Source organism: Acomys minous (genome assembly GCF_964271855.1).
Source record: "Acomys minous genome assembly, chromosome: 8".
Lineage (NCBI taxonomy): Eukaryota > Metazoa > Chordata > Mammalia > Rodentia > Muridae > Acomys > Acomys minous.
In genome coordinates, this window is record NC_140489.1 from 105,663,074 (window position 1) to 105,688,081 (window position 25,008).

General features: G+C 40.5%; 1 protein-coding gene across 4 annotated transcripts in view; it reads left to right on the top strand.

The window, feature by feature from the left end:
* LCLAT1 (lysocardiolipin acyltransferase 1) overlaps window positions 1-25,008 on the top strand; it is a 136,193-nt gene that overhangs the window by 38,914 nt on the left and 72,271 nt on the right. For 2 of the 4 annotated variants that reach the window (XM_084791723.1, XM_084791724.1), the window contains exons 2-3: window positions 11,884-12,052; window positions 16,764-16,962. In XM_084791723.1, the coding sequence (XP_084647849.1) occupies window positions 11,888-12,052; window positions 16,764-16,962 (364 nt within the window). In that variant the 5' untranslated portion in view covers window positions 11,884-11,887. The remainder of the gene's footprint in view (window positions 1-11,883; window positions 12,053-16,763; window positions 16,963-25,008) is intronic. The other 2 variants (XM_084791725.1, XM_084791726.1) reach the window with 2 other exon arrangements.

A 25,008-nucleotide genomic window follows, 5' to 3' on the forward strand; every position in this document is an offset into this window, starting at 1 on the left:
AAGAGAGGCCTAAGTGTAGTGTCCTTGGAGACCAGAAGAGGACGTGGATTGCTTGAAGCTGGAGGTAGAAATGAGAAATTATGACCTGTTCTTTGTGGCTGCCAGGAACTGAACTTCACTCTTCTCTAAGAGTAGTCATACAATTAGTCATAGAACCATTTTTTTTTCCAGCCCCTGCCCTCTTCCTGGCTCCATTTATAACTGATGTGGTAGAGGCTGTTTCTCTTTGTTTGTACTACGGATTTCTTATTTTATAATCTGAAATTCTTGCTACACAAATGTGAAGTTCTGTGTTGGAAAGAACAAGCTTTCTTGAGTTAAATGCATATGGGTTTAAATTTTGACTTCTACCTGCTGGTTCTGCTGTTGAGGCATTTAATGCTGTTAAGGTCATTTTCAACTACAAACGGAGTGCTTCACCCACTTCACAGAGCTTTGAGACTTGCAGTGCAAAATGTAAAACACTTTATAATAGCTCTCTCTTGACTTCCAATGATTTCTGAAAGACTCGTTCTTAGAGCACTCAATTTAAATAGAGCCACACAGTTCAGAGAGAAATCAGATTGAGGAGGAGGGCTTGCCCCAGTCTAAGGCCTTTTATGTACACAATGCGCTGCCTGCACATACACCTGCAGGCCAGAAGAGGCATCAGATCACATTATAGATGGTTGTGAGCCACCATGTGATTGCGGGGAATTGAACTCATGACCTCTCGAAGAGCAGTTAGTGCTCTTAACCGCTGAGCCATCTCTCTATCCCCTAAGGCCTTTTTTTGTTAATCACCAAAATTTTGTGTTGGTGACTTCAAGTGAAAATCCAATGAGTAAAAAAACTGCCTCACAGCTGAATATACCTGGACCTCTGATGCCTGAAGTGTGGTGTAAAGGGCTTGCCTGCATTTCAGGTGATGTCTCTAATACCCTGGAAAGGAGTGGCCCAGGAACAGCGAGTTGGATGTAAGGAAGGACTCTGGGGTCACAGAGCTGCCATGCTTTTGTTCACACATGAGTTTTTGTGGGAATTTTAAACAAAGGGTTCTATCGTGATTATCTATCATACCTCTTTGAACATATGAGTTTCCATGTGTCTCATAACATTGTGATGATTGCACTGTACTGTGAGAACTACTGCTTTTGCCCCACCACATAGTAGCATTATATTTAGGACAAATATGTTTAAAGACATTATGACTATTAGTTCCTTTTCTTCAGGCCTCAGAACTTTTGTTACCAAGTGAATATTTTTATTTTTGATACGAGCATGCTACCTGAATCACTTGAAAATACATGGATAGGGTTCCAAGGTCATTCTCCATCTGCTCTTTATTTTTACTTTTGCTAGTCTAAGGAAAAAAAGATCACACAAGCAACATTTTAATAGCAAAGCAGACATTCCTAAACTGTTATTTGTACAAAATATGCTTTGTACATGAACTGAAACCCAGTTATTTTTTTCAGAATAAGTTATAAGAAAGTGTTTTGTAACAGTTGCAGAGAATTTTATGGTTGATAAAATTCAATATGACATGCTTTGGATGAAAATGGTTTAATTCCATTTATATGACAAGGTACTATATAATAATTATGGCACCCAAAATGGTTTTGAAACAAAGCCTAATACACGTATACAAACAATATACAAACAATACAATGACATGGTCTATGTATGAGCAGTAGATCTTGTATTTCTACTTTTTCTTTAATACTCTGTTGGATTTTTTTTTTAATTTTCCAATTTAGAATCATTTTCTAGAAAAGAAAATTCATGTGATATTCTACCTTGTTGTTCCAGAACTTAGAAAACTAGTTCCATTAATGCAAATTCTGTGGCGTGGTTTCTAAATGGCATGTGATGTATCTTCAGTTTTACCTGGTTGTCCAGAACTTGGAAAACTTAGTGCATTAATGAAAAGCATGTGGCATGGTTCCTACACAGCAGGAGACTTTCTGTCAGTCATTAACACTAACCTGAAAGATAATGTAACAGTGGTAGGCTCTATCAGACCAGAGAAATATTGACTTTTGATTTGCTTTTATTATATAAAAATCATGCTCTTTGCACCACTAGAAAATAAGCAACCAGCCACTCCACAGGGACAAGTGTTAGGAGCGTATTGAGTGACTGGTCTTTTAACTATCAGTTACTTTATCTACCTTGTGGTCTCCTTTTGTTCTCTTTATTTTGCATATTTTAACATCACCGAATGCTAACTGTACAAAGTGAAATGCATTTCTGCACATGCATAGGCTGTACTCTGACAGTACCCACGCCCCATTCTACGCTTGCTGCTCCTCTGCCTGACTCTCCTCTTCCTGGCAGCCCTTTCTGTGTTAGCCCTGCCCATTCCTCTCCTCGTCGCACAGCCTGCTTACAGGGCTACGCACAGAGGAACCCTTCCCAATACCTTTAGTTTATTTTGTCTCATAATTTCCTCTTTTCAGTCAGGAGTTGTGGTCTATAGACGGAAACTGGCTAGGATTATGCCAGTGTTGACAATCCACCATTTGACTTTCCTGTTTTCAGAGGTAATTACATACTGCACAGTTGGGAAGTTTGGTATACTTGTAAGTTTACAAGTCACTGGCTTATAGATTGCAATTGCAAAGTCACACCACAGTTTAAAGGTAGAGCCTTTCTTTTAAGTTCCCTAGTACACTTTGGACTCATAGTCACATTCCATTTCCTGAAACCCCTGCCTTAGGGGACCACTGACCTACTCTCTGCCTCTGTAGCTTCAACTGTTCTAGACATTTCATAAAAACAAAATTGTGGCACCCATATGAGTCTTTGACTGATGCTGTGCACTTTAGCGTGGTGTTTTTGGAGCCAGTCTGCACAGTAGCTGGTAGCAGCGTTTTATTCCTTTTGTGGTTCTGTAGTATTCACTGATGGATGTGAGGAAGTGTTAGCCACTCAGTAGCTAGGGAATATTCGTGTTACTCCACTTTCTGACTGTTTTTAACAGTCACTGTTGTCACTGATCTTGTATGGATGTGTGCTTTCATTTCACTGGAGTATACGGAGGAGTAGAGTTCCTGGGCCATAGAGTAACTCTGGCTAACATTTTGAGGGCTGTAATTAGTGACTGGAAAGGAAGGTAGCTGTCTAAGTACCAGCTAGGACGCAGCATGGCTGCTCTAATCATCCTTGCTGAGATGGTTTCACATTGGTCATGTTCTGCTCAGTGTGGGCAGATGGTGGTTTTAACTCTTAGTTCTTAGAGAAATCTTTTGTGGTAACAGGAAATTGCTGAAATACAGTGTTTTTACCATTTACACAGAAAAATATTGGTGATGTTTCATTAAAATCTTGGTGTTAATAATTCATATTGCTTGAAATGATTTGGAAGTGACAGAATCCAGTGGAAATTCAAGACTTCAGCAAAGCTTCTTCAGGACCTGCGCGTCACCCAAGGTGGTGTGAGCATACAGGACAGCGGCACCATCTCACCTGCCTCTGTCTGTTTAACTGTGACTGTCCCCTCTCCAGGCCCAGGCCCTGTTTGTGCCTTATCCCTTTCAGTGTCTTGTCTGTGGTCTCTTTTTAGTGGTCACCCTGTCATAACTGGCTGTGCCCTGTTAGGTGCAAGTGAGGTTTCTACTTTCACACGAAGCACCTGCCACTTTCTTCATTGGCATATCAGCTGAGACAGTGGGCTGTGCTGCTTTTAAAGCTCCATGACCTCAGTCCCACAGACAGACGGACACACTGCTGAGTTTCTGTGCCCTGGCCTTGACTGTGTGCTTGCTCGTGTCCCCCTTCTCCCTTCTTCTCTTCCCTTGCTGAGTGTGCTCCACCATGCACAGTAGTGGGCGGCATCCTGAGCTGCTGCTCCTCCCAGTGCCATGCCTGACGATGGCTGGCATTGGATGAGCGATTGTTTTCTGTTGAAATAACTTGGTCAGTTTAGGCAGGTTCTTTTCCTTTTTCTATCTTAATATGTGTATACTTTGATTAAAACTTAAAAGTAAACAGGGATGCAGTTATAAATGCCCATTTTGTTTTCCTCACATTTTAAACATCTGTTTGCTGCTAGGACCTCACTGGAGGAAGTTACCTCTTCCTCTCCCTGCACTTCTTATCTGCTTTCTCAATCTTTTTTTTTTTTTTTTGGTTTTGTTTTGTTTTTCAAGACAGGGTTTCTCTGTGTACTCCTGGCTGTCCTGGATTAGCTTTGTGGACCAGGCTGGCCTCAAGCTCACAGCGATCCACCTGCCTCTGCCTCCTGAGTGTTGAGATTAAAGGCGTGCACCACCATGCCCGGCCCTCTTTTTCCATCTTCCATCCCCATTTCTTCCTTGTATCTCATTGTCTTTTTTTCCCCATGATGTCATATTTTGTAAATACAATTTTACTAGATCCCATGCTTGCTTTGACAGCCAGTGATGCCTCTCTCGCACTCCGTAGCTGGAATGTAGGCTCCTTTTGCCTCTTCTCCCTCGGAAGTAAGTGGAAGAGTGGCGAGCACCGCCTCCCTGGTCTGTGTGGCGTTGGGGATGGAGCCGGGGCAGCACTCTCTTGGCTGAGTTCCATTCCTGAACTTCTCTGCACATTTTGACTGGCTCGTTCTGTGTCTCATGAAGGGAGGAACTGAGCATGTGAGTCTAAACACCAAGTGGATGGAGATAAGTGCTGTGAAGTCAATGGCACGAGTTTTGTTTGAAGTTGGGTTTCCTTATATAGTCTAGGCTGATCTAGAACTCCAAGCCGTATTTAAAAGCGTGCCACAAAGCCTGGCTGAATGGTGGCTTAGTCTGTTGTCAGGCTCAGGATCCTTGGTGGTGTCAGTATAAGTTAATGAGAAGATTTTCATCATTCCTGCCTTAACGTATCTTTAAATAGTGTTTAAAATTAGAGTGTAAAATTCTACTTTGAGCTTAGGGTCTAGCAAACTGTCCTTTGGCTTAGAAGTATAGATCGTTTCTACTTTATCATTTGATTCCCACGTTTGCTTTGATAATGGTGTAAACTAGAAACAGGACTGCTGAGACTAGGTTACTTTGGCTACACTTAAGCTGCACTGTCTTCATTCTGTCTTGGTTTCCTTTTAAGATAAAGTAGCATGTGGAAATGCTTGCCTTATATAAAAACACCATGGAAGAGCCTGGCAGTGGGGCTGCACGCCTTTAATCCCAGCGTTCAGAAGGCAGAGGCAGGCACTCTCTGAGTTCAAGGTCAGCCTGGTCTACAGAGTGAGTTCTAGGACAGCCAGGGAAACGAACTAACCAACCAATAAACATTATGGAAATTTTAACTTCCATTGACCATCCCAGTTGCTGACAGCGTCATTCTACAGAGGTGACTGTATGTTGCACTGGCAGCTGCCCTTGTGGACAGATTTCTGTGCATCTCATTTGATATTGTTTGGGGATTGAGACTGTTTTTTTGGTATTGTCCAGCTGGCTATGAACTCCTGGACTCCTTCTGCCTCAAGAAATCCTCCTGCCTCAGTCTCACGTGCTAGAACTACAGCTAGTGCTGTTCACCCTTCCTCAGCGGGCATCATATTTTTCATCTGCTAGCACTGTATCTTGGGCCTAGGTGTGGTGGGATTATGCCTATAACCTCAGCATGTGGAATGAATCTCAACTTTGAGATTTCAAAAGAAATCCTCCTCAAGAGCTGTTGAGTGCAGTGTGGGAGGCACACATCTCATTTGTTCCAGATTTTGCACAGGAATCCACGCGCTGGATGGACGCCTTCAACTAGCTTGCCCCATCGGTGGTCTGTTCAGCTTCTTTTCTCCACTGGTGGGACAGCAGGGCACGCTTGTCCGTTTGGCCTCGGAGGTCAGCACTGAGCTGTTTCCTGATGATAAGCATATCCATAGCACAATAGCTGCTTAGCCAGTTTGCCCTCTGAAAGGCTTGCTCTACATTGTGCCCCTTCACCTGTGAAGGGGGGACACTGGCGATTTCACGATGTAACAGGCAGAGCAGGCACTGGCCATTGGTATCTTCTTCTCATGAACAGCAGCGTATTTCTGGCTGGGCTGTTTATAAAGTATCTAGCTTTAATTATATGTACAATTTGTAAGGGTGGGATTCTGTGAGACTTCATAAAATTACTCCGTTTGAAAGTGTAACCAGCAGCAAATCAAGAAACAGCATTTCTGGGGCTCTTTCCAGGACTGCTTATCTATTTTGGAATTTTGAGTAAAAAGGATCATAATATGATACACGCTTTCTTCTTTCTGCATACTGACTTGTGAGTAAATTTAAGTAAAAGATTGGATCCGGATTTAAGAACTGAATATTTATATGTATCAAACATTTACATATACTATTTATGTTGGTAAGTTTCATGTAGACACATACATTTTTTTAATCCAAATGCCAAAAGGTAGATAATGAGTTAAGCACTTCCCCCTAAGACAGGGTTTCTCTGTATAGTCCTGGCTGCCCTGGACTCACTCTGTAGGCCACTTTCATTTTGACACCACCCTGCTGCACTTGGCCCAGTTCTGAGAACTGCCGGAGTGGACTCCCCGGAAGGCGTCGGCAGGTTTGCTGACTGAGTCTGTTCTTGCTTTGTTCTAGTAGATGTAATTGAAGCTGGGCCCGTTCTACTTCTTCACAGTTCTGCTGTGTTTTTATCAGAATGGCTAAATGTGGTTTGGTTTCTTGTAAGGCCTTTCTGACTACTATGCCAGTTAACTGTATTTATTTGTTCGTGAGAAAATGCTGCTTTAGGAAAAAAGGAAGTGGCATGCTTTGTCTCTTCCCTGTTACAGTGTCTCTGTCTTTTTTTCCAAATAGGTAAATGGTCCAGAGAAAATTTGATGCTATCTTTTCAGCGTCCTCTGTGTACTCATGAGTACTCAAGTTATTAAAAAATAAAGTAACATAAAATAAAAATTAAGTTTTGGACTTATTTTTGTCAAAAGAAGCCTTTGTCCTGATTATTTGCTTATTATAAAAGAGTATGTATGTTTTTGTCTCCAGAATATCTTGGGTGGAATTTTTAAGTAGTTTCCTGATATCATGCTTTAATAAAGACTTATTTGTATGACTAGGAAGTAAAGCTGAATAACATTGCTAGTGGTGATCTTAGATTTTAATGTATTTTAAATTAAGTAGTCTATTTCCTGAAATAATTTAAAGCTGCTTTTAATAAAAGACACGTGTGACAATGTCACTGAGACTTAACAATAAGAGGTAAGAGAAGAAAGGTAATAGCTGTGATCTGCCTTCCCAGAAAGGATTGTTCCACTTAGCCCCAATCTTTCTGGCCCTTGACACTGGAAAGGAAACAAATACAGCTTTCCGTGGGGCATAAGGAGACCTTCCATTTTTATTGGGCAAGACAGATGTATTTATGTTACAAGTTCTGAAGAAAATGTATATGGGTCCTTGTTTTGGGCACAAAGAAGCTTGTGTAAACTCTTCAGCAGCCGTTGCAGGGCAGATGCAGATGTGTCCATGAAATAGCGCTGTACAAATTAGTATGCACACATGGGTTCATGAGAAATCCGTCAGCTCTGAAGTATTTCACTGTGATTTAGTAGACCGGAATGGCAGGTCTTCACCTGTTTACAGAAGGAACACATTGATGACCTCAGTGAGCAGGCTGTGATTGTTTACTCACTGCTATTTGATCATTTTACCAACAACAACTTATTCTATGTGCACACATATGCAGCTATTGACATTTGTGCCCATATTTTTCTCTTATATATTTGGTGTCATCATGTGAGTCAAGATTTACATGTTTCTTATTAAACTTCTGGTACATTTGTCTTAGCTAACTCTTTTTTTAAATATCTTTTTTTAAAATAAATTTATTCATATTACATCTCAATTGTTATCCCATCCCTTATATCCTCCCATTCCTCCCTCCCTGCCTCCCATTTACCCTCCACTCCCCTCCCCTATGACTGTGACTGAGGGGGACCTCCTCCCCCTGTATATGCTTATAGGAATCAGGTCTCTTCTTGGTAGCCTGCTATCCTTCCTCTGAGGGCCACCAGGTTTCCCCATCAAGGGGACATGGCCAAATATGGTGCACCAGAGACCATGTGAAAGTCAGTTCCCACTCTCCACTCTCCATTCAACTGTGGAGACTGTCCTGTCCATTGGTTAGATCTTGTTCAGGGTTCAAAGTTTACTGCATGTATTGTCCTTGTCTGGTGCCATAGTTTGAGCAGAACCCCTGGGCGTCTCAGCTAACTCTTAAAGACTGTGTTTTCTGTAAAGTAATTAAGGATGGCAACAGATATTCCTAACCATGGGTTAATTAGTGTGTTCTTGAAATTATTATAGTTAAAGTATTTTAGGTTGTAAAATGCATGTTTATTCTTAAGAACTTAGAGTAATACAAACATGAGTAATGCAGAAGTGAATGGATTAAGGCGTGAAAGCCTTCCTCGGCATTTTATTCAAGAGTGGGGGAGACCAATAAAATATTCATGTTATTGCTAATGTAATGTGTATATGAAATATGTTCAGATTGGATATTGGTAGTCTAAAAGTACTGGGTGAACGTACATGTAGTCATAATCCTTTAGAAATAAAACATTACCAGTACTTTAGAGGCCTCCTGTGTGCACCATCATAGCTATTATCCATCTATGTGGGTCATTTCCATTTTTTCCTTTAAAAATCACTGCCTTCAAGACAGATGTAGCAAGTCCTTCTCATTAAGTTCCTGTGAACTTCTATAATTCAGAATACTTTTAAAATGAATGTTAAAACTTGGTTTATAATTATATCTTCATAGTGTAATTCTTTTAAACTGTGCTTAATTTCAAAAGTAACATCTTCTTTAAAAACATTATAGACACCAACATCAAATCCTTAGAGGCAATTCTCAGCTTTGCTATTTACTAGTGTTTAATCTTCGGTAAATTAACGTGTTGGGCCACAGAATTCTGATGAACAAAATAAGGATAATAAAAATACCCACACCATGAGATTGTTGTGACTAACTGCTAAAGTCTATTCAAATCAAGTATATGAAACAATATTATAAAAGCTTAGAAAAATATTTCAGACCATTATTATTGAAATACTTTGAAGAATAGAATTTCCTAAGAACATAACTTTTGCCTCAGCTAGTCATTTGAAACGTTTTCCTGTGAAGCGGAGTATCACTTCAAAGCTCAGGCTGCCTTCAAATGTACTTTAACGCATGACCCTTGCCTCCTAAGTGCTAGATAATAGGCAGGTGCCACTCTCAGTGGATCAGTTACAAATGTTGCTCAGTGGGTACACGTGGCGTTCTGTGCGGAGCTCTAAAGAGGGAAAGGGAGCTAGTAGATGTGAGTTTCCCACCAGTGCACACTGCAGGCAAGAAACAGAGCAGTGTGCTCGTCTGCCATGCTTCCCTTGTGCTGTCCTTTATACCCAGAGCATCCTCCTTTTCTAACTCTGTTTCCTCTCCTGTGGGTTTGCCTTGTCTAGAATGTTTCCTAAAAGAAATGTCTTCAGAGCATAGTGTCATTCATTCAGTACAGTACAGTACAGAAGTAGCGCAGGTGCCTGTATCAGGCATTTATCTTCAGCGATGAGTAGTAATTCCGTATTTACTCACGCTCAACCAACAGATTAGTTGTAGTTTTGCACAATTATGAGAAATGGCGCTATAAAGGACTATGTCGAATGTTTTTGTGTGGAGATAACTTTCTTTGTACTAGACAGCTGGTATATTTTCTAGTATATATGGTGACTATCACTGTAGTATTTTGTAAAACTGTCAAGAGGTTTTCTAGAGCACTGTACAATTTGCTATTTCCACCAGGGATCTATATTAGTGCAGATTGCTGCACAGCTGTGCCAGCTCTTGACATTGTCTTGTTTTTCTTCAGTATTTGCCCATTCCAAATAAGTATGTAGCTATTCTTAACCTAATTGCCCCCCAGCCCCCCTATTTTAGGACTTGAATGAAGATACAGAAAAAGGCTATGCAATGCAGTCAGAGAAGAGCGCACATAAGGGAGAAGTGAGGACATCACTGGAGGAGGGTGGGGCTTGTGCTCTGCAGGCATGAGGCCCTGAGTTCCACTCCTGGACGTGTGAGGTCTTTGCTGACTAGCCCATGGCTGCCGCGTAGTAGAGATTTCTTTATGTGCTTATTGTTTCATAAAAACGAATAGATATTGAAGTAATTTTAGATTAGGTTTGATTTATAGAATTCCATTGCAATCATGTGATAGATCTTTATTTAAATACACGGTTAAAGGTTGATGCTGGTCTCTGATTCCTAGTTACTCAGTGGGGGGAGGTAGCATGGTGCAGTGGAAGGTGCACTCGTCAGGAGTGGATGCTTTGAGTTGAATTAGGAAAGCCACTTTAGCCTCTGTGGGGCTCAGACTCATTACTATATAATGGAAAGATTTCATATGGTAGCTAGGCCATTCAACTATGTAATTTTTCTTATTATCACATGATATCAGGAAGGAAGAAGCACGCAGGAGTTTTTGACGGGGCCACTGCCCAAGTGGATAACAGTGGAAAGTCTAGCTTTGCCAGGGAGATTAGAACAAGTGTCTAGAGTTGTCTGAGGGCTGAGTGGGGGAAACAGGGTTAGGTAAAGCTAGATAGAAGGCTTTCTAATACAACACGAGCATCGTAGGTGGTGGTGGTGGAGCGTGCATGTGCATAAGAAGAAGCAGGTCTTGAAATATTAAATTTAAAGCCTGTGTGCCTTTTTTTTTTCCTGTTAAAAAGCTTGAAGTTGAAGATTAGGGAGAAGCTTCTGTTGATTTTGTTTTGTTTTGTTTTTGAGACGGGGTTTCTCTAGGCAGCCCTGGCTATCCTGGACTCGAACTCACAGCGATCTGCCCACCTCTGCCTCCCAAGTGCTGGGATTAAAGGCCTGTGCCACACCAGGCTTTGCTATTGATATTTTTAGTGCAAAGAGGCCCAAAGAAAGTGAAGTGGATAGTGTGGGAGCACATGTGCTCTAGCCCAGTTGAGCTGCAGTTTGTTCCCCGGCTTCCTAGCCGTCCCTTTCTCCTTTATTCCCTTGTCCCTCTCCCGAAAGGTTCAGATCTAGAAGTTCATAGGAAATATTTGCTCTTTTTCTACTTAGTAGGACTTTGTATTTATACCATCAAATATTGATAGAAATGTAAAAAAATATACTTGGTACCAAGTTAAACTTCAGTTTAGGTTATAAAATCAGATGTTGGAGTTTTATTTTCTACTATGTTTCCAAGCATTTGTTTTAAAATATCCGTGCTGGGTTTGGTTTCAGTGCCCCTGAGTAATCCTTTGGTAGACGGCGGGGTAAAGCCGTGGAGGCTCAGCTCACTTACCTAGCTAGTTCATAAAGAGCCAGGTGAAGACCAGATGGCCCAGAGTTGTAGTTTTAGGGTCTGTTGAAAAGAATGAGCACTTCCAGATTCTTTTCTTTGAATTTTACTGCAATATGTGAAACTGCTGCTTTTAGTTGTTCTCACCCTTAGGAAGCAGTCCTCAAATCCTCACACGTTATTTCTGTTTTAGGTAGAAAACAACCTTTGGGAACAGTAGCCTACGAAAGAAAAAAAAACCTTTTAATGATAAGTTGTCGTTGTTATTATTATTATTATTATTATTATTATTATTATTATTATTATTATTATTATTATTATTATTATTATTATTATTATTATTATTATTATTATTACTGCTACTTCTTAACACCAGACAACCAGACAACATATTTTTTTTGGAGAATAGACATTTGTATTCTCTTTTGAGAGTATCAATTTCCAGTGTGCTGACAACTTGTTAGGCTTGTAGAACAGGGAATTTAGGCTTGTGTCCCCGGAATCTGCTGGCCATCACCAGTTCTTTAGAAGCTTATCTTTAGAGATTATTATATGCATAACTGTGATGGAATTGGAGCAGTAAATGCATAGTAGTAAAATATATTCTTTGTTTTTGTTTTACCTTTCAGAATCATGGTGTCATGCAAGGGGATTTCCTTTATCTTATTCTTGTTTGCGGGAAGCTATTTTGGAAGTATTTTTATGCTGGGTCCCATTATACCTTTGATGATTATAAAACTGTCATGGTATCGCTGGATCAGCAGTCGCTTTGTGGCTATGTGGCTCACACTTCCTGTGGTAAGTTACCAAAGAAGTCTGTTTGCTTGTATTAGGGCAGCCTATCTCTTGTAGTTTGTTAGCATTGGAGATATGGTTTTCAGAAGAATCCTAAATATGTTCTATAGGAGGACCAAACCTAAAAAAGAAAAGGGAAAATAGAAAAATTAGAAATTAGAAACACAAATATTCATAATGAACCTTACAAAAATTAAGGGCTTCTTTCTATATTCTTCATCAATTTTCTTTTACATACTCTTTCATCCAATGAAGAATATCATTTACATCTAGAAAACATGTTAATTTTAAAGATTGAAAAATTTCCATTTTGTATTTTACAAAACAGTTGTACTTACTAAGAGTCTATTGGGTTGGGGAAAGAATGTCAACGTATTGTATGAAAAAAATTAAGTAAAAGTGTAACCCATCTCATGAAGATTCAAATAGTAAACATCTTTCTAAACTTCTGACAGAGGTGTGATTGATTCAGGTCTTTCCAATAATTACAAAAATTAGGAACATAGGGGCTGGAGAGATGGCTGAGTACTGGCTGCTCCTCCAGAGGTCCCGAATTCAATTTCTAGCAACCATATGGTGGCTCAGAACCATATGCCCTCAGATCTGATGCCCTCTTCTGGTGTACAGGCACACATGCAGGCAGAACACTGTCTACTTATAAATAAATAAGGAACATAAAAAAGAAGTCAAGATATGGGATTTGTAAGTGAAGATGAGGCAAACAGCATGGGTAAGATCAAAGTACACACACAATGTTCAGTAGAGTCGTGGGCATGTGGCCCTCTATAAGGCCACCACATTACCCTGAGTGCATCGCCTGACTGCTGGTTCCCAGTCCAGCTCCTCCCGCCTCTGGGAGGAGGCTGTTGCCAAGCAGTGTGCTTGTCTTTGCCTTGGCTGTCTTGGGGATTGTTCCAGGTCTTTTTCCTCAGGCTGCTGGGTTTTAGCAGAGTGTTTTGGTAGAGAGGCATAAGTTTAACATCTGAAAATGAAAACAAGGAGGAAATAATCTCTTGTAATTGGTAAAGGATCCTTTCTGTCCTGTCCCATTGACATTGAGCTGCTTATTTTCCCTGAGACAGTGGGCAGAGAGAGCACCTGCCCACGGGATGGTAGTGTCCAGCAGTTGCTGTGGGCTCCTCAGGTTCAGGTGGGCTCAGTACTTACTGACATGGTGTTTGGGGTGGGTTTTCTACACGAATAGGATAGACATTTCTTAAAAGTTTCCTAATAACAGCTGGGCGGTGGTGGCTCACACTTTTAATGTCAGTACTCACAGAGGCAAGTGGATCTCTGAGTTTGAGGCCAGCCTGGTCTCCAGAATGAGTTCCAGGACTACATAGAGAAGCCCTGTCTTCGGGGGAGGGGTTTGCTGACAGTTGACTTTTAAATCATCTACAATATATTGTTCTTGTTTAAAACTGTATCCTGTAGTGAGTGATTTTTAAACTTGCATTCATCCCTTGCTCAGAGCTATTCTCCTCTTAAAGTTATTTGTGTTTTAGATTTTATGTACAGATGTATCTGTTTTATTGAATGTAGTGCTGCCAGCCTGGTGCTCCTAGCTTCTGACCCTCCTTTTTGCCTCATTTTTTTCTCTTTTTTTACACTCGCAATTAAAATGGTCTGTTCTGCAGGCACAAGGAAAAGGCTGGTAGTGTACGGGGACACGAAAGTAACCAAGGTATGGTTGAGTATTTAACTCGGGTATAAAAAGAGTTAGAAGGCTTTGTTTAAAGGAAAAACAAAGTGAAGATGAGATGCAACAACAGTAACACCAGCTGGCCACTTACACGACATTACATGTGCTAAATGCTTAAGGAGGAGGGCTTCATTTCAGGTGCCACTATTAGCAGTGGTTCACAGAGAAGGAAATAGAGACTTTTAGGGGTTCAGTAGCTTGCACAATTGCCGTATTCTTTGCTTTTCTTACTCTATGATGGAATACTCTGACAAAAGGTTCTGATATCTTCAACATCCTGCATCTCCATAGAAACGTAGGCTCACCTTCACAGCACCAAAGCATCACAGTCTGCCCTCAGCTGTTCTCTGAAGTGGACTCCAGGACCTCTTCAGTCTTGTATCTTTCATGTCTGCAAAGCTAATAACGTGAACAATTCCAGTGGTGGAATTAGAGGTGTGAGACACTACTGCTTGACTTTTCTTCTCTTTTTAACTGTAAGCCTGGGTAAATGTAATAAAAGACGCCATGCCTCAGAGTAAATGCTCTCTTGTCCTCTGTCAAACAAGTTAGCTCATTATCTTTAAACTCAGCTTCATCAAAGTACCCAGGACATAGGCAGAGCAAAGCCAGGCTCGTGGCTGTAATGAGCAGGACAGATGAGGGCGGCTACCTGTCTCCACAGGTAACAGCCCATTGCCTAATTGTACAGTTACACACCTTGTCGTTACTGCTTTTCATTTGAATGAAAAACTTCTTTTTTTCTTTTAATGGGATGTTAACTGTTACTCTGTAATATCACAAGAACAGATCCACTTACCTCTGCCTCACAAGTACTGCGATTAAAGGCCTGTGCTACCATGACCAGCCCATAAAGCTTTTAATTTTTAAGCAGAAAAAAGTATCAAAGTTAATAAACACAAACCCAGTTTAATGACTAGTATGTATGTCACTGAATGTGGCAGGGGTGTATGCACAGAAGAGCGTGCCCTGTATTTTCCTCTGTCACTGTTCACTTACTCCTTTAAGGTAGGGTTTTATCCTTGAACCTCGGACTCTCATTTTCTCAGACTAGAAATCAGCAGGCTCAGCAACCCTTGGAGTAACCATACTGTCAAGAATGTCAAGAGATAGCTTTGGTAGCTCTAGTGGAAGTTTTACCTAGCATCCAGCTCAAGTGGCCTCTTTTTGAGTAGAAGTGGCCACAAATACAACGTTTAAAATAGTTTTTTATTTACTGTGTTTATTTTCCTCTAAAGTGTCCTACTGGTATAGAAGGCCTTATATGTGGATATTTATTTATTTATTTATTTATTTTTGGATACAAGGTTTCTCTATGTAGCCTTGGACTCCCTTTGTAGACCAGGCTGGCCTCAAACTCACAGAAATCCACCTGCCTCTGCCTCCGGAGTGCTGGGATTAAAGGTGTGTGCCCGGCTATATGTGGGTATTTAAATTATGATTTGTTTTTGCTTGTTTTTCAACTCTGTGTTTCATGCTACCATAGATACTCATTCCTCATTTACTGTTAGTGTTGAATTATTTAAAAATATTTGAGAGGCTTGATTTTCTTAGCTTTTAACCTTCTTTGATCATCAACCCTTTCTTCATTAGTTATAAAACAACATAGGATTTATATATGAATAGTTTTAATTTAAACTGAAGTTGGGAATAGTGATGTGCACTGTATCTAGATTACTTGGTAGACTGTGATAGAAGAAGCTCAAGCCCAGATTCTAGGCAATATAAAGAAGGAAAAAGGAAAAGGGTAGGGCATGCTAACTCACTTTTTAACAACTTTGCTTCTGAATATTTAGATTATATTCACGGGCATTAGAAATGTTAATTTAACAAACTCAGCAAACATTTGAGCATTCATTTGCTATAGGTGGTACACCAAAAGATTTTAGTAGGCAATTTAGTCTTTCTTTTCTTTTTTCTCCTTTTCTTTCCTTCCCTTCCCTCCTCCCTCCCTCCCTCCCTTCCTTCTTTCCTTTCTTTTTTTCTGAGGCAGGGTTTCTCTGAGCAGGCCTGGCTGTCCTGGACTCACTTTGTAGACCAGGCTGCCCTGGAACTCACAGAGATCTGCCTGCCTCTGCCTCCCAGAGTGCTGGGATTACAGGCGTGCACCACCGTGCCCAGGGGACAGTTTAGTCTTTATGCATTCTTTTTGAGCAACAAAATCTTCTTATAGAAAAAAAAAAAGAAATTTAGTTTCTTCAATCCTTCATTCAGTTATGTTTTTGATTATTCTTCCTAGAAAAATTATACAATAGTCTTAATCTTTATAATCTTAAAAATGCCCAGTAGAATCTTACTTTGTACTTCTTTTAACTTAATAATATACAATTTAAGATTTGAAAGGTAGTTCATATTTTTCCATCAACAAACTTCCAGAAATTACAACTAGTGGAAGATATTTGAAGTGTAGATATTACTTTATATAGTTTTACACTAGGGCAGACCCCCTCCCATTTATTACAGAAACAATATTGGAAACTGTTTTATATGTTACGAATCATAGGGATAACATTTACCTATGGAAAATTGTAGTAACTTTTAAAAACCAAATAAATCATTCTTTAGTTTGGACTCAGTTTTGTTTTCCTAAAGACAATCTTTTCATTTAGTTATTTAGTTTTTAAGTGTCATTTTTTTGTATTATAAAAGCAATATAGCATAGTTATGACAAGGTTAGCAAGAAGGAAAAAATCCATAACTCTTAATTTTTTTCTTCACTTTTTTTGTTTGTTTGTTTGTTTGTTTTTTCGAGACAGGTTCTACATAGCCTTTACTGTGCTGGACTCACTTTGTAGACCAAGCTGGCCCTGAACTCACATCAATCCACCTGCCTCTGCCTCCCCAGTGCTGGGATTAAAGGCGTGCGCCACCACTGCCAGCTCTTCACTTCTTTTAATATAGTAAATATCTAATACATTCATAAGCCTGGTTTTGAATAATTTCATATCTGACTTCTTAACCTGAAAACCCTAACTAAGTTGCTCTGTATCTGCATTTTTAATTTTTTTGCAGGCACTGTTGGAGACCATGTTTGGTGTAAAAGTGGTTATAACAGGTGATGGCTTTGTACCTGGAGAGAGGAGTATCATTATTATGAACCATCGGACAAGAGTAGACTGGCTGTTCCTGTGGAGCTATCTGATGAGGTACAGCTACCTCAGATTGGAGAAAATTTGCCTCAAATACAGTGTCAAAGGTATTCCTGGATTCGGTATGTTATTCATATGTTATTTTAAGTGCTTAACTCATTTTGTGTGTAATGTGCCTGCTCTAAGACAGAATGAGATAAGTTGAACAGTATGTTATTCTCAGCTTTTCTCATGAAGCTAAAAATATTTCCAGTTTCTTTTTATCTTTAATGGCTTTGTTATGGTGATTTTATCTTAATCTCTGTTTTAAAAATATCTTACTCTAGAAGAGAAAATAAGCTAATATCAAGGAAGTAGATCATTTCTTAGGATACCACATTGAAGGATATGAATTTAATAGATTGGTAACTTTCTTTTTGTTGATGTTGGTTTTGTTTTGTTTTATTTTGAGTGTATTTTTGGCTTTCTCTGTGTAGCCTTGGTTGTCCAGGACTCACTTTGTAGACCAGGCTGGCCTCGAACTCACAGAGATTCGTCTGCCTCTGCCTCCCGAGTGCTCGGATTACAGGTCTGTGCCACTGCTCCTCCCAACTGATTGGTAACTTTCTTTAAGAACTTCATTAACAAATTAAAATGACACAAACTCATTCTCAGGTGTTCAGGAGTCCAAAATTAGCCACTTTCTCCTTAGCTTGCCTGCCTCAAGACTAGGCCCATGAGGTTCTCCTTCAGCTGTAGGCTTGATCTCACCTCACCTTCCTCTGTGCTCCTCACACTCTTTATACCTGTGAGCTGTTACTTAATTATTAGTCTGTTTGATTTTTGGATTTTTTGTTTGTTTGTTTATTTGTTTGTTTTTTGAGATAGCCTCAGGCTGGCCTCAAACATGAGTGAGTCCCTTGCCTCTCAGTCTCCTAAGTGCTAAGAGTACAGTGCTGCACCCAATCACAGCACTGCACCAGATCACAGTGCTGCACCTGATCACATTGCTGCGCCAGATCACAGTGCTGCACCTGATCACATTGCTGCACCAGATTACAGTGCTGCACCTGATTACATTGCTGCACCCAATCACAGAGCTATACCAGATCACAGAGTTGTACCCGATCACAGAGCTGCACCCGATCACAGAGCTGCACCCAATCACAGATCTGCACCAGATCACAGAGCTGCACCCAATTACAGAGCTATACCAGATCACAGAGCTGCACCAGATCACAGCGCTACACCCGATCACAGAGCTGCACCCGATCGCAGAGCTGCACCCAATCACAGATCTGTACCAGATCACAGAGCTGCACCAGATCACAGTGCTGCACCCGATCACAGTGCTGCACCAGATCACAGTGCTGCACCCGATCACAGAGCTGCACCAGATCACAGTGCTGCACCCAATCACAGATCTGTACCAGATCACAGAGCTGCACCAGATCACAGAGCTGCACCAGATCACAGTGCTGCACCCGATCACAGAGCTGCACCCGATCACAGTGCTGCACCAGATCACAGAGCTGCACCCGATCACAGTGCTGCACCCGATCGCAGAGCTGCACCCAATCACAGATCTGTACCAGATCACAGAGCTACACCCGATCACAGAGCTGCACCAGATCACAGAGCTGCACCAGATCACAGAGCTGCACCAGATCACAGTGCTGCAGCACACTGGGCTGAGTCTTTTTACAGTAGACTTCTTTCTTGAAAGCAAGACCACATGGATTCTGCCTCTTTCTCTTTTTACAATAAATTTATTAGCATACCATAACATATTCATACATGTACATATACACACATACAAAATACATACATGTATTTTGGTTGTGTTCGCCCTGTTTTTTCATTTTTCTCATCCTTACTCTCATTAATAATCCTTTTCAATTTTCTGACTTGTCACCTCTACCTTCCTGTCTTTTCTTTTTGTGTGTGTGACCAGATATAAAAATCTTTTACAGGAGCATAGATGAGAGTTGGCTCACAAGAGTGTAGATACTTTACCAATAGCTATACTGCTAAAAAAAAAAAAAAAAAAATGGCTGCTCCTCCAAGCAACTGTTAGTGTATAAAACTCCACCAGGTCTGGAGTCCCATGAGACTCTCCCTTTCCAACCCAGAGTGTAACTGGGCCCAGTCTACGGCAGGTCATTGCAGCTGCTCTAAGTGCAGTAGTCATTGCACAAGGCAGTGGGTCACAGAGCCTAGTCCCCTCTTGACACTCTATGTTTTTTCTGCGCCTTCCATGGTATTCCCTGAGCCTTGAAGGGACACTATAGATGTCCCATTTAGGAGTGGATATTCAAGAATCATTACCAGGCACAAGTTCCTACAGTCAGCATGGCTCCTTGGAACAAGAAGCTTCTCTGACTAGAGCTTATACCTGCATAAATACAGTTACTTAGAAAACACTTTGAAGGCACATCATATCCCATTAGTAAAACAACAGCAGTAGCTTTCTCACTTTGGCTTATGATGTCCTAGCCGTGGGCTTTGGACTAATTGACAGTACCACTGCATTTCTTCTTAGGGATTAGGCATCAAATTGCACTATGATACATCTTGCACGCGCACACAGACACACACATACACACAAGCTACATAAGACTGTTGATAATGAATCTCCTCTAGCAGCCTATGTGGCACCTTGCAACATTTTGAAGGCTGGCCAGCAGGGAGGTTGCTTCCAGGCCACTACTAGCTTGATTTCTCTGTGTCCTGTGATCAGCGTATGTGGCATCTTCAGCAATAGAATCTTTCTTGCCTCTGTTTCTGGGGAAGAAACAACTTAGTAGCATTTACCTATATTGTTTGGGGGCTTGAGTGGCCTCACTGACTGACCTAAACACTCATAGGGAGATAGTCTGTTCCTTGCACTGGGGTTTTTGTTTAATAACCACTGGCTTCTGGGGGCTGCTTTACTCACTCAACTTTCATTTCCACACTTTAAAAATGTTCTGATTAGCTTATTGAGTATCAGAATTCCTTCTCTCTCTTTTTTACTCTATTGGTTGCCCCTTCCTCCTACCTCTTCTTTGCCCCCTCCCTTGCCTCCCACCCACTTAAATCTATCTCCTGATCTTTCTTTTCCTGCTTTTATATCTCATGCGTTCTGCTACACAACTATTCTATTTAAAGAATCTTTAGTTTCCTGGATTCCTCACATATTTACTTCTTCATAAATGCACATATAAAATAAAAGCTAAGTTCTCATGTGAGACCATGTGGTGTTTTTTTTGTTTTGTTTTGTTTTTGTTTTGCCTGTGTGGTGTTTATGTCTTTGACCCTGAGTTACTTCATTTAATAAGCTATTTTACAGCTCCATTTATTTTCATGCTGTTTTTTAATTTTCTTTTTTTATTGACTGAATAAAATTCTGTTGTATACATGACTATACTTTTTTGCCCAATCATCAGTTGGTGGACATCTGGGCTGATTCTCACCTTGTTGTGAATAAAGCAGCAATGACCGTGGCTGCACAAGGCTCTCTGTGGTGGGATATGGAATCCTGTGGATAGATGCCTAGGATCGTATAAATAACTGACTGGGCCTTGGAAGCTGTGTTGTTAGGGTCTTTTTCTGCACACTGATTTATATAGTGACTATACCAGATTACATCCTCACAAATGGCGAGTGAGGGTCTCCTTTTCTCTGCATCCTCGCCAACATCTGTTGTCGTTTGTCTTCTTGATAATAACCATTCTAGCTGGAGTGAGGTGGAATCTCAAAGTAGTTTGAATTTCCATTTATTCGGGTAAGGATGTTGAACATATTTTCAAACATTTGCTAGCCATTTGTATTGTTGTTTTTAAGAATGGTGTGTTCAACTTCATAGTCCATTTTTAAAAATTGGATTATTTGCTTCCTTGCTTTGGTTCTCTAAGACCTCTGTGCGTTTTATGTACTCTCCCTGTGAGGTGAAGTGCCGGTGAGGCCTTTCTTCCATTCTGCAGGCAGTGTCCCCACTTAGTTACCTATGTCATTTCCAGTACAGAACTTTGTAATTTCTTGCTTACCTTCCCATTAGTTTAGATTACTGCTCTTATTTTGTGGGGGCTGGAGCCCTACTGAGAAGTGTTTTCTCTGCTTTTCCTATAACAGTTTCAGAGTTTTTGTTTTTATGTTGAGGTCTTTCTGTTTGGAGTTGATGTTTGTGCCGGCGGAAGACAAAGCTCTAGTTTCCTTCTGCTTGTAGCTGCAGTTTGCCCGGCAGCAGTTGATGAGGGGGCTGCCTTTGTCCAGGGTGTGTTTTGGCATATTTGTCAAAAAATTAAGTGGCTGTAGCTGTGCAGGCATATATGTGGGTCCTCTGTCCCTCTGATGTAGTGTCTGTCCTTGTGCCAGGGCCATGCCGCCGTTGCTCCTGTGGCTGGGTCGTGTCACTTCACATCAGGCGCTCCTCCTGTATCATTCTTTCTGCTCAGGGTTGCTTTGAGTATCTGGGGTGTGTCGTGCTTCCATATAAATTTAAGACCCACTCCCCTTGTTTCTGCCAGACATGGTGCTGGAGTCTTGATGGAGATTTTATTTACTCTATAGATTGCTTTTGGTGAACAACTGCTTTTCATGATTCTTTTGATCTGTGAGTGTGGGGTGGCTTTTCAATCTGCTAATATTTTCCTCAGTTCTTCTTCTGTGTTTCATACTTTTCATTTATAGATTTTCACTTCGTTATTTAGCTTTAGTCCAAGATTTCTTTTTCTTTTCTTTCTTTTTCTTTTTCTTTTCTTTCTTACTTTTTTCTTTTTTCTTTTTTTTAGAGTTTATTGTGAATGGGATTATTTTTTAGTGTATTTACCATTGGTACATAAGATGTTTTTTATATGTTGATACCATTTCTTGCCACTATTCTGAGCATGATTTATCAGTGACATCTTTAGGGGCTTTTAGTATACAATCATCATTTGCACATAGGATGCCTTAACTGTTTAGTTAGGAGATTGTTTTTAGCTTTTTAAAAAATTATAATTAGTCTCAGTTTTATTATTTATTGTAGATATGTAGAGAACAGAAACAGAACCCCCCAACACTATAAAATGAATTAAATATTATGATATAAGCATTTGAATAGAACATTTTGAATGAGAAATACAGAGGATGCTAGTTGACATGAAAATAAGGTGAGATGTGATGAGAACCCACTGAATTAAAGAACATAGAGGAAAAAGAAAATGATACCAGGAAACAGCGTAACAAGAAGTCTCCATAGTGCTTTACAAGGAAAAGGAGGAGAACCACAATGCGGACACGGTGGTTTGGGGACTGTGTTGGAGTAAGAGCTTGTTACAGGTGCTCTGACACCCACATTGGGCTGAGCACCCCATCAGAAGATCAGAGTTTTCAAGTTCTAAAGTCTCAAAGTTTCAAAATACTAACGTGATGCTGTTTATTCTACTGTGAGCCCACATGGTTAGTGCTATCAAAATGCACAAAATTAATGCAACTGCTGTGTAGAATCACTACAGGCCCTGAGTATAAGACTGATATAAAGGTCAAGTGAATGCTGTACTTAGACTTGGGCCGCAGTATACAGGTGAAATACTTTACAAGAAAGTCCACAAAATAAAACACTTCTGCTGACAAGACACACTCAGCTTGTGCTTGGGGTCCTTCAGAAAACAAAACACTGTGACTTTAACATTTCAAAGGCAATACTTAAAAGATAGCTAAAAAACAAAACCAAAAAAGCCTTGCAAAATACTAGAAGAGCTTGGAGGGACTTGACAGCATCAGCATCTACTATAGATCTGCTTCCCGGAAGACATGGTGGAATAGTCACCACCTGAAGTCCTCGACTCCCTGACAGATTCAGAAACATTTCCTGTCCTGAAGTGTTCCTTCCCATTCCCTGCCCTCTCAGAGACACTACTGCAGACCAGTACAGACAGGAGCACAGGGCTCCACACATCCTCACACCTCAACCTCTGATCCTTTGGAGCTTGCGCTGAGAGTGCAGACCAGCCAGGCCTGTTAAAACAGTGCATAGGACATGTGTGTCAGGGGACGGAAAGGAGAACCACACAACGTGAAGAATGGCACGATCCACACCCACAGGAGGGCATGGCAGCTAGGAGATGCCATCCTGGGCTTGGAGCCCGCCTTGGGGCCAGACTTACTGTAGGTCTAGACTTGCAGATGGCTCTGTTGTTACTGATAGCCGTAACCATTGTAGGTAATGTGCTTCCCACAGTCTCTCCAAGCTGTGACGTGCTCATCGTTGGGCTCACTGCTTGTCATGAGCTAAGAGCATCATAAAAACTGTCAAATGAAGTATGGTGAGCAGTTTTGTTGCCTAGAGGACTCACACAATAGATGATTTCACATCGGCAATTCTGTTGGTAGTTGAATGTAACAGTTTATTCTGTAGTTTGCTTGCCAGAGTTGCTTGGCAGAAATGAATTTGCTTGTGCTATGTTTTGGGTGTATGTGTGTAAGGAGGTACCTTGGGGAAGAAAGGTTTAGTTCAGTTAAATTATATGACAAGCTAAAAGTATGTCAGGTTTACACATTCTGGAATTACATGCAGCTAAGGACACTGTCACTGGTCTCAGTAAATGACCTATAACTTGTTTTTAATGTGTTGGCTGACTTCTGAGCAGAGGATGAACCCTGAGCTATGTGGAAGGTGGCAGGTTTCCCTGGTCCAGAGAAGTGGCTTACAGGTTACCAATCAGTCACGGAACTGAACTTACTACAAACTGTCCCTTTAGTTAGATATCCTGTTGATGTGCACTGCAGCTGGCTTCTCAGCGAGATGTACAGGGCTGCAGGTGAGGCATGGGAAAGCAAGACGCATAGTTTGTATCCTTAGGTCTCTAAAAATCAAAGAATTCCTTTCCCTGTAATTATGTTCTAACATTATCTTTAAGGTGTGCTTTTGTAGTGCTCATTTTAGGAGTGAGTAATAAGCGAATTGGGTGAATTGTAAGGCCTTTAGTCTGCTTTGTATTTATTGGTGAGGCATAAACACAATGCAGTGACCAGTTTAGAGCCCGCTTTGCCATAATAGTAAAAGGGCGCAAGAGACAGACTCTGTACCTGATAGTTGTTTGCTAACCTTAGTTTTCTTTTTTTTCCTTTTTAAAATTTCATTTAATTTTAATTTATGTGCGTTGGTGTGAGGGTGTCAGATTTTGGAGTTACAGACAGTTGTGAACTGCCATGTGGGTGCTGGGAAATGAACCCGGGTCCTTTGGAAGAGCAAGCAGTACTCTTAACCACTGAGGCATCTCTCCAGCTCCTAACCTTAATTTTCAATAGATAACTTGACCAGTTTTTTCCCCCAAGATAGGGTCTCTCTGTGTAGCCCTGGCTGTCCTGGACTCACCTTGTAGACCAGGCTGGCCTCTAATTCACAGAGATGTGCCTGCCTTTGCCTCCCAGAGTGCTGGAATTACAGGTGTGCACCACTGTGCCCAGATATTGACTAATATTTTCAATGGTCTTTTCTCTTGTGACTAAGTATATGTAAAGTGTTACTGCATTTTTAGTGCTAGGATAAATTAGAAATTATATTTATTTTAAGCTTCTGTCATTTTTAAAAATTTGGCAGCTGCTATCTTTTTTATTTCTTGTAATAAATCTTACAGAAAATATTTCCTTTATGTTTAATATCAGATATTTTGGCCAGGCAGTGGTGGTATAAACCTTTAATCCCAGCACTCAGGAAACAGTCAAGTGGATCTCTTGAGTTCAAGGACAGCCAGGGCCACACAGAGAAACCCTGTCTTGTAAAACAAACAAACATCAGATATTTATGAGTATCTGCAGTTGCGTCAGGGATGCCAGCCAGGGGCACCTGAGGTAACTAGGAATTAGAAATGTTTCCTCAGTGAAAGCAGTATCTAAAGAATATCATAAGAATGTTGTTCTTGATACTCTCCAACTAGTAAATTCAATTAATATAGCTTATGTGAATTTTAAGTAAAATATTCAGGCTTTGATAGTAGATGGAAAATGGTCACAACTTATATCTTTAATTAAGCAAAAATTCCTATCAACAAATAATAAATGCTCTGAAATAACTTTATATGGAATAATTTTTCTTTTAAATTTTTAAAAGACTCATTTATTTATTATGTATACAGTATTCTTCCTGCTCCAAAAGAGGCTACTAGATCCCATTATAGATGATTGTGAGCCACCCTGTGGTTTCTGGGAATTGAACTCAGGACCTT